The sequence below is a fragment of the Nannospalax galili genome, unplaced genomic scaffold, assembly GCF_000622305.1.
Source record: "Nannospalax galili isolate Female #2095 unplaced genomic scaffold, S.galili_v1.0 scaffold128, whole genome shotgun sequence".
Lineage (NCBI taxonomy): Eukaryota > Metazoa > Chordata > Mammalia > Rodentia > Spalacidae > Nannospalax > Nannospalax galili.
In genome coordinates this window covers 4,077,770-4,092,115 of record NW_008360322.1, presented here as the reverse complement: position 1 = coordinate 4,092,115, position 14,346 = coordinate 4,077,770, and the positions used below count along the sequence as shown (strand labels likewise).

The 14,346-nt window shown below is 38.2% G+C and overlaps 1 protein-coding gene across 2 annotated transcripts in view; it reads left to right on the top strand.

Moving 5' to 3' along the window:
• Positions 1–13,940, top strand: part of Trim36 (tripartite motif containing 36) — a 39,103-nt gene extending 25,163 nt beyond the window's left edge. For both annotated transcript variants that reach the window (XM_008825256.3, XM_017796142.2), the window contains 6 exons: positions 1,649–1,744; positions 5,306–5,559; positions 5,936–6,060; positions 7,808–8,098; positions 10,037–10,334; positions 11,670–13,940. In XM_008825256.3, the coding sequence (XP_008823478.1) occupies positions 1,649–1,744; positions 5,306–5,559; positions 5,936–6,060; positions 7,808–8,098; positions 10,037–10,334; positions 11,670–12,024 (1,419 nt within the window). In that variant the 3' untranslated portion in view covers positions 12,025–13,940. The remainder of the gene's footprint in view (positions 1–1,648; positions 1,745–5,305; positions 5,560–5,935; positions 6,061–7,807; positions 8,099–10,036; positions 10,335–11,669) is intronic.
• Positions 13,941–14,346: the final 406 nt, after the last annotated feature.

Below are 14,346 nucleotides of genomic sequence, written 5' to 3'. Positions count from 1 at the left end.
GGTCAGGTTCCAGGGCTGTAGCACTTGCCCCTATCTCCGGATGCCTGTGTCTCCAGTTGAGTTAATTGGTTACAAGCAGTAAATTTAAACAAGTAAATTCAAGCAGTAAATTCAGACAAGCAGTGTATTCAAACAAGCAGTAAATTCCTCTTTCCCTAACACCTCCACCTGTGGAGAGTGCTTAGTGTACTGTGCTGTGAGTTGTTTTCTGGTTCAGCTGTTGAAGATGTGATACTTATACTCCATGAGCTTTAGTTCCCGTGTATCTGTAAAATGCTAGAACACAAAATTTTCTCTCTTCATACTGTTACTGTTCTGTGAAGTCTCATTCTTTTTCCTTTTTCTTCTTTTTTTTTTTTTCTGAAAGAGTTTAATATAGCTTAGGGTGGCCTTATTCCTGATTCTCCTGTTTCTACCTCCCAAGTGCCAGGAGTACAGGCTTATACCACCATGTCCAGTTTTTTGATTGATTGATTGATTGCTACTGTGCTAGGGATTGAATCTAGGTCCTCACACATTCTGGGAAAGTGTTCTACCACTGAGCTTTATTCCTAACCCATTCTGTCTTTAGTGCCCAGAAATCTTGTTCCTTAGCTGCCAGGCCCTTCCTGTCTCTGCAGAGAGCCCACGGAGCAGGGGCGTGTTACACTGTCTGCTTGCTCCTGTTCCTCTGAGCCGATGATGGATCTCGTGGAGGCCACTTCTATTAGAACTTTTGCACATATCCTCTTTCCCTATTAGGTAGGATAAGGTTAAAAAAAAAAAAAAGATGAAACAAAGGAAAGACTTATTAAATTCCCAGTGCCCAGTAGTTGTCTGGTTCCCTGCCTTCCCATTCCATTCCTGATTTTCAGCAGTGACAAGGAGCCTGGGTGTTCCTGTCCTGTCTGGGGTCCAGCCTGGGAGATGTTTCCTGGGTGTTCTCATTCTTATTTGGACTCTGAATACATGTGTCCGATGTAACTTTATCTTCCATGATGCTCAGGAGGAAGCTTTAGCTTTTTAAAAATGAACTTCAGTTTTATTGCAGAATGTTTCCTAGACCAAACTAGAGTTTTCACCAAGACCTTTTGTGTAATTTTTATGAGAAATTATGCTGTTTTCGGGATAGCTAGCTTTTATAAACAAGTTATTCACAAATCTGTATTTACACTCTTGTATAATAAATGAAACAGCTCTACTGGGTTGAGTAGAGATTATCTGTAGTGCTTTCCCTGTGGAATTTATGTATGAGTGTGTGTGTGTGTGTGTGTGTGTGTGTGTGTGTGTGTGTGTGTGTGTGTAGGGAGGGGACAAGGGAGAGAGAGAATTGCAAAATGTGATGGAAGGCAGTATTATGTTAATTGATGCCTTCCCTTTGCTTAGAAGCCTTAAAACCAAGAGGTCTGGAAGTGATAATTAAGCAACAAAAATGTGCTACTTGTGCACTTAGAATTTTTCACTGAGTATGACCAACTTTTGTCCACCCACCCTTATTTAATCTTTCATATATCCTTGGGCTTGTGCGCTTAAGGCCAGTAAATATTGTTAATAGCTGTAGCTGATTTTGCTGTTTGTTTATCATAAAGGATGGGTACTACCTAATTTTACGAAATTATGTAGGGTCTTTGTTAATCTACTGTGCATTTTGCTCTGCATGTTTCTATAGGAAAAGCTTTCAAAGGACATTGATTTCCTTATTGGTAAGGAAAGCCAGGTGAAGAGTCAAATTTCTGAACTGAGCTTGTTGATAAAAGAAACAGAGGTAAGTCATAAACTGGCTTGTACATTGTTCATCTATTCATCTAGACATTAGCTTATTTGCTCATAAAATGTGTAGTATGTTCTCTGAGCTGGGGATACCAAGTCGTGTGAGCTCTCATTCCTGCCCTTCTGGAACTGTGGAAACAAATACAAAGAATAAAATGCTGTGTAATCAGTGCTGTGGCAAAGATCAAATGATGTTGGGACCCAGAGAAGGAACAACTAACTTTATGTGACAAATATCGAGCTTTCAAAAGTCATAAGGGAAGGATAGCTTTTAACAATAACCTGCATTTGAACAAGTGAACAGATTGCCTTTGAAAGATGAACTGTATGAAAATAGGAACAGGTTTATTGAAAATTCCAGATATTCCTGAGTGTATGCTCTGCATGTGCTTACAGAAAGACATGTCTGAGACTGGGTGGGCACATGCCTTTAATCCTAGCATTTGGGAGGCAGAGGCAGACAGATCTCTGTGAGTTCCAGGCCAGCCAGGGATACATAGTAAGGCCCTGTATCAAAAGAGGAGATATGTCTGAATGTTCTTGCCTGTCTTGGTTATAAGAGTCATGAAGTAGGAACAAGCCAGATGCCACGCCATCAGCAATGGAATACAAAAAACAGTAAGACTATTTGCACTAGAGTTATACACAGCAGTGTAGATTGACCCTGCCCATCACATGATGACATTTATAAAAAGTACTCCAACTGTGAAACCAGAGGATGATTTTCAAATTCAGAAAGTTATCCTGTGCCGCAGAGGCTGAGTGTGCCTTATGGCATACCAGTAATGCTTTTAATCAAATGTTCTAATGGGTGCTGGATGTGTGTGTGTTTAGAGTCCATCTTATGCTTGCGTGTGCTTGTTTCTCTTTGTATATTATACTTGGGATAAAAAAGGAAAAGTAAGCTGAGCATGACCGTTCACACCTGTGTAATCCTAAAACTTGGGAGGTAGAGACAGGAGGATCAGGAGCTCAAGGCCAGGGTCAGAATTGGCTGTGTATTGAGTTCAAGGACTACATGGACTGTAGAAGATCCTGTCTCAAAAATAAAACAGAGCTGCACAGATGGCTTATTGGGTAAAGGTGCTTTCTGCCAAGCCTAATTGCCTCAGTTTGCTCTCTGGAGCCCATGTGGTGGAAAGAGAGAACCAGTCTCAAAAGTTCACACACACACTACACACACAGTAAATAAAATGTAAAAATAATAAAAACATAGCATTTTAAAAATATAGTTGTGGGTAGGACTGAGTTATTTAACAATTCCAAATATTTTTCACAGGCTTTGATGTGTACTTATTACTTTTGTTTTTATTATTTTTTGTTTTTTCTCTTGATGACTTTAAAATGTATAATTAAATAGGAAAAGATTTGACTGTTATTTCTTTCTTTGTTTTTGAGACAGTCTCCCTGTAGCCCCAGCAGGCTTGTAACTCCGTATGTAGACCAGGCTGGCTGGCCTCCATTTTAAGAGTTCCGCCTGCTTCTGCCTCCCCCATGTTGGGATTAAAGGTGTGTGCCACCACGCCCAGCTAAATTAAATATATTTTTAAAAGTTTAAAAATTTTAAAAATTATTCAGTACACAAAAGTGGGACTGGTGGGGTTAAAAAGTGGAAAAGGGACCCTGAATCCATTCCTTTCGGGTGCTGGCCAGAAGTCACTGGGAGTCCCAGTGTGCCTCTGCCCTCAACTGTCAACGCTGAGAGTGTTCTTAGAGACTTTTCTCTAGGTCTGCTGCAATAGCACTTGTTGAGTACTCACTAACTTGTTTTCAAAATCATATTGCCCTTTAATTTTAGAAAGTCAAAATGTTTGGGCCAAGATGGTGACAGAGGCCTGTAATCCCAGCACTAGAGAGAGTGGGGCAGGAGGATCAAGAGTGAGGCCAGCCTGGGTTAAGGAGACCTTATTTCAGACAAAAAACACCAAGTTAAAATGTTTAAAAGGCAGGGCTTGAGAGATGGCTCAGTGGTTAAGAGCAGTGACTGCTCTTGCAGAGGACCCAGGTTTGAGTCCCAGCACCTACCTGGCGGCTACGACTGTCCTTAACTCCAGTTCCAGGGGAATCCGAAGCCCTCTTCTGACTACCTCTGCATTGCACGATACGAGAAGGTTCTCTCCCTTTGCAGTGGTGTTCTTTGGAGGAGACAAGGTAGAAGTGAGGACATAGGGGACACTTTCACTTTCCTTTACACACTTTTTTTGGTCTTTTTTTGAGACAGGGTTTTTTTGTAGCCCCAGCTGGCCTGGAACTCATGGAGATCTGCCGCCTCTGCCTCCCGAGTGCTGGAATTAAAGGCCTGTGCCACCACGCCCGGCTAAATTAAATATTTTTTAAAAAGTTTAAAAAGCATTATAGATAGGATTATTTTATAAAAGGTAGAAAAATAGTGATGTATACAATAAGAATGTTTAGAGTATGTGATTATGGTATGCTTTTTATGTAAATAATGTGTGTTAATTTTACAAGAACTTGGTTTCTGTTATTCACAAACTTTTTAGTCAGGAAGGAGAATTATAGGAAGTGAACCAAGAACTCATGTTTAGCTCCAAATGTAGCCTACAGTCATGTGGCTGAGTCTGTGTTAAATTAATTTGAAATCTCCCTTCCTTCCTTCCTTCCTTCCTTCCTTCCTTCCTTCCTTCCTTCCTTCCTCCCTTAATTTTGGATTTAGTTCTCTCCTTCCACCTTTACATGGGTTCTGAGGATTGACCTAAGGTCACCAGATTTGCACACCACATGCTTTACCCACCAAACCAGCTTGCTGGCCCACAGTGTGCTATCTTTATATTTGTTTGTTTGTTTGTTTATTTGTGTCTGTATATTTTTGACGGGGTCCCCTGTATTTCAAGTTGGTCTGGAACTTGCTATGTAGACTAGGCTGGCCTCAATCACACAGAGATCCACCTGCCTCTGCCTCTCAAATGCTGGGGTTAAAGTTGTGTGGTACCACACCTGGCAATTTGAAATATCTTTATAAAAATAACTTTTTAAGTTCTCTGGCTGTAATTTAAATTTAAATTTATAGTATAGAAAGTGTTAAATTTCTTGAATTTGGAATGAATTCCAAATGCCCTAGAATAGTGTTTTTCTATGTGTGTGATTAAATTTCTTCATTCCACTCTGAATTCTCTCTCTGTCTCTCTCTGTCTCTCTCTCTCATTGTGTAGACCAGTCTGGCGCTGAACCCAGAGATCCACCTGCCTCTGCCCCCCGAATAGTGGGATTAAAGGTGTGTGCCACCACGCCTGACTGAATTCTTTATTATATCATTGAAAATTGTTTTCTCTAAATAATTTGTTACTGGATTTTAAGAAAGGCACAATGTTTTGAAATGACAAAGCAAGTCTAAATGAAAGTTGTCTGTTCTTTGTTGTTTTTAAGAGATTTCTGGTTCATTAAAACCGTTTCTTTACGATACCTGACTTGTTTTGTTAAATTTTGATACTTTCATCATCACCCAAACAAATTGTGGTGTAGAACTCTTTTCACTGAGAGTTTTCAAGATCTGCATTGGATCTTGCAGCTGCGGTCATGCTTGTTTGTTTTACTTCAGTGCAATGGAGAGCGGGCTAAAGAAGAAGCGCTTGCACATTTCCAGAAGCTCTTTGAAATTCTTGAAGACAGGAAGTCATCTGTTGTGAAAGCCATAGATTCCTCTAAGAAACTTAGAGTAGACAAATTCCACACTCAGATGGAAGAGTATCAGGGCCTTCTAGAGAACAACGGGCTTGTGGGATATGCCCAAGAAGTGCTGAAGGAGACGGACCAATCTTGCTTTGTACAGACAGCGAAGCAACTCCACCTCAGGTATTCCACTTTGCACTTTCCAGTCTTGTCCACAGCGTCATTCAGTGCGGCTTCAGCCCTGGGTCGTTCAGGATGTATTGTTGAGCAGTCTGGGCTTGCTTCATTCCCAGTGCTGAGTGAAATACAGGCCTTATTCATCGCCTTGCAGATGTTTGGTTTAGTCTTAATTTGCCTTTTTTTTTTTTGTCTTTTTGAGACAGGTCTCCCTGTAGCCCCAGCTGTCCTGGAACTCACTATGTAGACCAGGCTGGCCTTGAACTCACAGAGCCTGCCTCTACCTCCCAAGTGCTGTGTCTACAGGAGTGCACTACCATGCCCGGCTTCTTTTTTGCTTTTTTAAAAGAATTGTTTTTATATAAAATGTATCTGTCTACAGAATACAGAAGGCTACAGAGTCTTTGAAGAGCTTTAGACCTGCAGCTCAGACTTCTTTTGAAGATTATGTTGTTAATACAACCAGACAAACAGAGCTTCTTGGAGAATTGTCCTTTTTCTCTAGTGGTAAGTTGTGGAAGCAAAGCCTCGCTCTTAGTCTGAATGTACAGGAAATGCATTCCGTACCCTTTGCCATCATAAAGTTACCCAGGATCATCATATTCTAAAATCACAGCCCATTTGTTTTGAGGACTGTTTTTCTGCACAAAACTATATTCTTGGCTTTTTAAATTTTGCATGTGTGACATCACATTGTATCCTGTTACTTATTTTAAATATTTTATTATTTTTCTTTTATGTGTACGAGTGTGTTGCCTTCATGTATGGAAGTGCACCCGTGTCATGCAGTGCCGTCGGAGGTCAGAAGATAGTGTTGGAACCACAGGAACCGGAGTTATGGACAGTTGTTAGCCACAGTGTGGGTGCTGGGATTCAAACCCAGGTCTTCTGCAAAAATAGCCAGTGCTCTTAATTGCTGAGCCATGTCTCCAGCCCCAACTGATTTTTTTTTTAAATGAAGCTTAGAATATTATTATGTGAAATTTGGTTTAAGCTAGTATAATATTTCTGTCTTTTTTTTTTTTTTTTGGCTTTTGAACAAGGGTCTCTGTGTAGCTCCAGCTGGCCTGGAACTCAATATGTAGACCAGGCTGGCCTTGAACTCACAGAGGTCTTATTCGGATTAAAGCCTAAAGGTGTGTGCTACCACACCTGGCAACTGTATGGTGTTTCACAAGTAAATATTTTCCTTGCTGAGAGGCAATTAGTTTCTTTCTGTAGGCTAAAATGGACAGGAAGGTGATTAAGTAAGTGTCTACAATGCTCTGTTAGTGTGCTAGGGGTGTGGTAATAGAAGCATAGTCTGCATGGCTTGAACATGGTAGACATTTCTCATAATTCTGGTGGTTAGAAGCCTAAAGATGGTGATATTCCTCCCAGACCTCTCTCCTTAGCTTCCCCTGTGGAGGCCAGAGGTCAACATTGTGTGTCTTCCTTAGTTGTTCTCTGCCTTATTATTTTTGAGACAGTTTCTCACCAAACCTGGAGCTTCCTGATTTGGCTAGAGTATGTGACCAGCTCTGGGGTCACAGATACGTGCTGCTGCTGCCCAGCTTTTATGTGGGTGCTGGTGACACAAACTCAGGTCTCATGCTTGGATGACAAGCACTTCCTCAGCTTCCTTGCAGAAATATTTGTTTAAATTAAGAGAAACTCTTGGCTTTGCAATTCTACAGAAGAAAATATGAAAAGAAATTATGTAATGCTTATTAGAATTTGAAAAAGTCACCAAAGTTTTTTAGATATTAAAATAGTAGCTTGTTCATATAAATATAGATAATTCAACTTCCTTGCTGTTACTGTGTGGAAAGTGTGTGGTTAAAATATAATTTTGCTGGGTGTGGTGGCGCATGCCTTTAATCCCAGCAGGAGGATCTCTGTGAGATCTAGGCCAACCTGATCTACATAGCAAGTTCCAGGCCAGCTTGGACTAGAGGGAGACCCTGTCCCAACAACAGAAAACCTTCCTCCCAAAAAACCTCCAAAATATAATTTCCAGTATCTTAATATTTATATTACTTAACGCTGTAATCAAATCTTAATTTTTATGTCTTATTTTTTACTTTCCCATTTCAATTATAATTACAAACTTACATTATTTTGTATTTAATACTTTTATACATAGTACTACAAATTTTAGAAATTTCTCGGACACTATAGAAATTGCCAATATATCATTTTTACTTAGGAAAAAAAATCTACATTTTGAAATCTGCATATTTTACCATTGTTCTCTATTTCATAATTCTTTCAGGCATAGACATTCCTGAGATTAATGAGGAACAGAGTAAAGTTTACAATAACGCCTTGATAAATTGGCACCATCCAGAAAAGGATAAAGCTGATAGCTATGTTCTTGAATATCGGAAGATAAATAGAGATGAAGAAATGATGTCGTGGAATGAGATGGAAGTGCACAACACAAGTAAAGTTGTATCCAATCTTGAAAGCAACTCTCACTATGCTTTCAGAGTGAGAGCGTATAAGGGTTCCATCTGCAGTCCCTGCAGCAGAGAGCTGATTCTGCATACTCCGCCAGCTCCAGGTACTAGAATACTGGAATGGGAAAAGCAGAGGGGAAGGGTACACTGGCAGCATCTCCAAGTGGACCTATGAGAAGCCAGCCTTTGCTTTCAGGATCCCAGACAAGTGGATTCCAGACCCAGCTAGGATTTAGAGGTGAACTGAATACTTGATTTAGAGATGAACTGAGAGTACTTGAATTTCACCTCATAGACTGAGAAGAGGATTCGATTTTGACTGACATAGACAAAAAGAAGTAAAAGGCATTTGAGTGATTGGGGCTAAGTTGGGATCGAAATGAAATAAATGCTACCTTAGATATTTAAAATAACATGATTCTAGGATATTTTTGGTCAGTTAGTAGGAATGTCTAAAATATAGGCTATTGATAGAGATTTAAAATTCCCTGGTACAATATGTTGATATTTAATTTTGATTTAATCTAAGTCTGGCTCACTTAGGTTTTCTGTCTGAGCGTGAGTCTCTGTGGAGGGTGGAGGGCATATATTAGACCCACAGGGAAAGCTTTCCCTTGTTCTGTTTCACTGCCTCTCCTTCCAAGTTCAGGTCAGACATTATCAGATTCTGAAGAGCTTCACAGAAGGGGAAGGGTATGAAGGGCACTTGATGTCTACTGCAGTGTCTATAGATGAGAACTAAAGTTGTTCTCACCAGAAAGAAGGTCTGCCCATATGTGGGGACTGGGTTTAGCTTGCTCACAGCCATCTTTCTAAGTTGTTGGATAATATAGATGGAAGCTACCATTTTAACTGTACAGTCTCAGTATATGCAGCCATCATCACTCACATCACCAGGAATTTTACATTCTACCTGAAAACCTATCCGTTAAATAACTCCTCTCTCCTGTGGTCGCCAGATAGTCAAATGCATAGACAGAAAGAATAGAGGATACCAGTGTCTATGAAGAGAGGGGATGAGGAGTTGTATTGTGTATCACAGTTTCCCTTCATTTAATTCTTGATAACATTCCACTATAGTGCATATACCATATTTTCCTTGTCCTTTATTCTGTTGATGGACATTTTTATTGTGTCTGCATTGGCTAGCTCATATGCTTAGTATAGTTAACGATATCTTGTAGGTGAGGAAATCAAAGTTTAGGTCAAACTCTTGTTAGGTTTGAACGGGGATGCAGACCTCTCTGAACTAAAAACCCATGCTGTTTTCTTTTCTCTACACTGCCTGTGTCTCATAGCTGGCATGTTTGTTGATAAGGAAAAGATCTTATAAATTCTCAAATTTACAGAATTTGGAATATTACAAATATTACAGGTATTTATAAGCATTCACTACCACTTAAGGATAAAGAATGCTTGGAGGGGGTGAGAGAATTTTTAGAGGTCTTTTTTTCTGATATCTTAACCACATTTACCTCACTAAGGTTTCTCTAAAGTGATGTTGAGCCAGCACAGTCTAGGGGCTGGAGAGAAGGTTCAGCAGTGAAAAGTGCATACTGCTCTTGCAGAGGGCCAAAGTTTAGTTCCTAGTACTCACATTGGGTGACTCACAACCACCTGGAACTCTAGTTCCAGAAGATCCAACACACTCTTCTGGCCTCCATGGGAACCTGTGCACATACCCACAGAGAGACCACACATACACATAATTACAAATAATAAAAATAAATCTTTTAAAAAGAGAATGGATATGAACATTCTACGTGCAGTAATTAATATCTCTAATCCAAAGATGTATATTCATAAATTTTATATACATTTAAGACATTTTCTTCTGCTTTTGATATGTCTGAAGATTTTCAAGTATAGGGAATATGCTGGAAGTTGAGGTTCTGATTTGATATAGTTGGGTAGTCTGACACCTTCTATTTTGCATCTCCTCAGTAATTTCTATTATAAAAAAAATCAAATTTTGGCCTTACATTTTAGAAATGCTAGTAGCTAATGTTCAGACTAGTTTAAGACTAATATTAACCATTTAGTTTTCAGTTTCCTGTTTGATGAAAAATGTGGCTATAATAATGAACACCTGTTGCTGAACTTGAAGCGAGACCGGGTGGAGAGTAGAGCTGGATTTAATATTCTTCTTGCTGCGGAACGTATCCAAGTGGGCTATTATACAAGCTTAGACTACATCATTGGAGATGTTGGAATAACGAAAGGGAAGCACTTCTGGGCCTGCCGTGTGGAACCATATTCATACCTGGTAAAAGTGGGAGTTGCTTCCAGTGACAAACTCCAGGAGTGGCTGCGGTCTCCTCGGGATGCAGCTAGTCCAAGGTAGATCTAGATTATTGGGATCTTTGATTGATCTGGAACATAATAACTCTTTTAAAAGTAAATACCTGTGAACATAGACCTGTGCTTATTCATTACACTTAGAATGTACGTTTCTTAGATTCAGGTGATTAGCTCTGATAGAGTGGCTGACTTAGAAAAGGAGTCAGGTTGTCTTGAATAATTAGCAAATAAGTTTTGATGTTATGAGGAAGTCAGTCTGTTTTGAATTCCTCTTGATTATGATACAGCTTCACAGCTTAAACTTTGAAGGTTTCCCATAGTGCCTAATTACAGGTTAAAAAATACCTACATATATAGTGAAATGCCTTTAATTGCCTATTTCACAATTTTTTAAAATCAAGTTGTAGTTAACACAATTTCCTTAAACTTTCCCATATGTTCTTTTACAAAATTTGGTCATGTTAGACAGTTTCTTCAGGAAATCTTTATGAAACTGAATAATGGAGATTTTTACTTTCATTTCTTTAGATGGGATAAGATGAACTGATTTAGACACATGCACACACACACACACACACTCACCATTTAATCTGAATGGTTTCACAGATTAGCATTCTGAATGATAAGAAAAAGATTTTGCACAAATAATTAATTTACATAATAACAGATTATCATAGGGAAGCAGTTAATTAAACATAATGGCATGCTCACTTGGTAAAATATTGGTGTTGGCATTTAAAGAGTTGATAGCATGAGAAATACTAGAAGCCAGAAGAAGCACTGATTAAAGTTGTTGATGCAGTATGATTCCAAATAGTTAGAAGAAAAGCCATACATAGGGGAAAATGAGAGGATTGTCTAGCAGAATTTTCTGTGTTAATGTTTCATAGAGGGAAAAACACTTCATTATTCTTTCTTGATGGGGAGATCCCAATGAGGAAATAGCATTCTCAGGAGGAGGAGGAGGCATGCTTTTATAAAACTCTTGCATTCTTTGAGTGCCCAGTTATTTTACTTAGCCTGATAATTTCATGGATGAGGGCATGGACCTTTGTACTTTCTCAAATACCATTGTGTTTCATTTACTCTCAGACCACGCCTATCACTCTCCTCTGATTTAGTTTTGGAAGAGCGACATTGTTAACGAATTTTTAGGTTCCCATTTGTTCATGTATTGAGGTAAAAGTAGATGGTATGAAGGTAATTTAAGTATGTAGTACAGTTCTAAATGACAATTTATATTCTATACTTTGATTGTTTTAACAGAACACTTCTGTGTATGCTATTTTAACTTTAGAACAGTCTATGTTTTGTGAAAATGTGTGGAAGTTGCTTGGTGACCGGATGGAGAGACAGATTGTGTTTGTCTTCTAGGTATGAACAAGACAGTGGGCATGACAGTGGAAGTGAAGATGCCTGTTTTGTTTCTTCACCACCTTTTACATTAGTTACTATAGGCATGAAGAAATTTTTTATACCCAAGTCACCTACTTCTTCTAATGAACGCGAAAATAGAGTTCTTCCCATGCCAGCAAGTATCGGGATTTTCCTTGATTACGATAAAGGCAAAGTGAGCTTCTACGATACGGATGGGATGAAATGCCTCTATGAGCGCCAAGTGGACTGTTCACATACAATGTATCCCGCATTTGCGTTAATGGGCAGTGGAGGAATTCAGCTTGAAGAACCCATCACAGCAAAGTATCTGGAATATGAAGAGGACGTGTAGCTTGAGCATCCCATGTTACTCGGATGGAAAGTGTGAAAAACCAATGCCTAGGTGTTAACCTTTGTAACCAATTACATATGGTTTTCGTCTTCTGTCACCACATTTGGTTTTGGTGTGTGATTGTTTTGTTTTGTCCTGGTTTGCTCTGACCCAGGGTCTTGCTACCCAGGCCTTGAACTCTGTCATCCTGTCCTAGCCTCCTGAGTGCTGGGATTATAGGTGTGTACCACCACACCCAGTTAAGAGTCAGATTCTTAAAAATATTGTAAACCTGAACAACCTTGAGTCTTCTGCCTTTCCCCGGTGGTGGGAGTGAAGACTTTCCTACTTAGTACTGAATGGTTAAATTTGCAACTGGATTGCCTTTCTCTTTGGGAATCTAATTTATTTAAGTCAGCAGTGTTGCTGTTATTTACATTTCTTTTTAGGGTTGAGAGGATAACATTATTTATTATGTTTCTTTATGTTTGCTTTATTTCATTTTTATCATGTTCACGTCCAAAGAGAAAATATTTTTAAATGTCTATTGATGGAAACTAGTACTAAGCCCATGTCTTGCATTTGTTAATAGGAAAATAAAGTTGTAGATAGGTAAAATGACAAAGGCCATAAAATGGTAGTATATTTAAGTAGAAAATTATGTATTTTAAAGTGTGTGACTATTAAGAGTATATTGCCTGGAAAACAAATACCACTCTTTTTAGACCACAAACTGTATTGGTCAGGAATCTTCCTGTTGTTGTGGTGCCCATTGTCTGACATGTAGCAGGCATGGTGTCCTAGGAAGCATTAAGGTTCTTGAACCCATGCAACTTTTCACTACATTATAATTTTTTTCAGGAAGTTTTATCTTCAGACTTTCTTACAATAGAAAATAACTTGTATTTATAACAAAGAATTATTTTTCAGAAATATTAACTGAAGATGGACTGATATCAAAGTCATATCTTCTTGTGTCTTGTGGGTTTTATTTTTTGGCACAAATAATACATTTTGGATTTTTCTGATTTCTGTTTACACGTTCTGAGAAGTTCATTACCTGTTTCTAGCAGCTTTAAAATATCAGATGTGTTACTGTTCAATTGTGTGGCATTTTCTGTGGCTCATTGTGTGGTAATAAGCATTTGTAATGTAAATCAGTAAAAATACAAAGTTAATTCTTTAGGAATAATAGCTAAAGTCAAAAGAATTGTACCCTTTGAAAAGTTGAGTTTTTTTTTCAACTTGAAGAATTACACTAAATTGGGTTTTTGTTTTTTTTTTTGAGTTTATTATCATCACTGGCCTATAGCTCTCTGCTTCTCCATACTGCGGTGTGTACCATTCCTCCAGAAACTGTCAGTTTGTTTTTGAGAAATCTTGGGGATGTGTGTATTTGAAAGATCATCTTCTAGATACCTAAATCATCTTTTCATTAGATGATTTTAATTTACACAGTCTTTTTAAAGATTAAAATGCCCAGAAACGAGGAGCTATGCATTTAGTACTAATCTCTAATGGAATGTTATTAGTATTTTAATGGAGTAACCACAACTTTTGCAAGATTTATTTTTTGTTATTTTTGTTATAGCTTTTAGGCCAGTCACATTGCATTAGACCCACCTCTGCCTCCTCAAGTACAAATATCATAGAGAATTTGCGTTTAGTACTTTCCCATTTATATACAGCACTTTATGACATAGGAAACCAAGCACATGTGCAGTGTTATGTGAGTCATTGTGCAATAAAGCTGCTGAGGTCACGTATATTCAGTCTGATACTCTCAAGTCTTGTGTAAGCACATGTTCTTGTAGACATTTTAAGATAAAAGCTTTAAGAGGAATAGAAAAGAAATCTGTTTTGAACATTGTATCATTGTATATAAATTATTCAGTGGAATACCTTTCATTTTTAATAAAAACTAAAAGGAAGTTAAGTGTAATTATTTAAGTCTTCACTCAGGAAATTTTACTATACTTTGTGGAAAATTGAAGCAAATTAAAAGATGCTTAGCTGCATATATTAAAGTTTTATACAGAATCATTTTAAGCATTTACTTAGATTTAATTCTTGTGGAAGTTGTTAGAAAAGATAAATATGAAGCGAATTTTAGTTGTCTTAATTATTTTGTCTAATATTTCTTTTCTAATACACAGTAGGTAACATTTTGATCAAATGAGTGGTCCTTTCATGCATATGCATCTTCTTATGTGATAAGGTTTGGTTAATTGTGGTCAGTGGTGGATTACAGTGAATTTTTGCTAAGGCTGAATGGGTCTTAATTTTTTTTTTTTTTTTAATAGGATTCACTGGGGTCTGGCAGTGCAGACGTATAATCCTAGC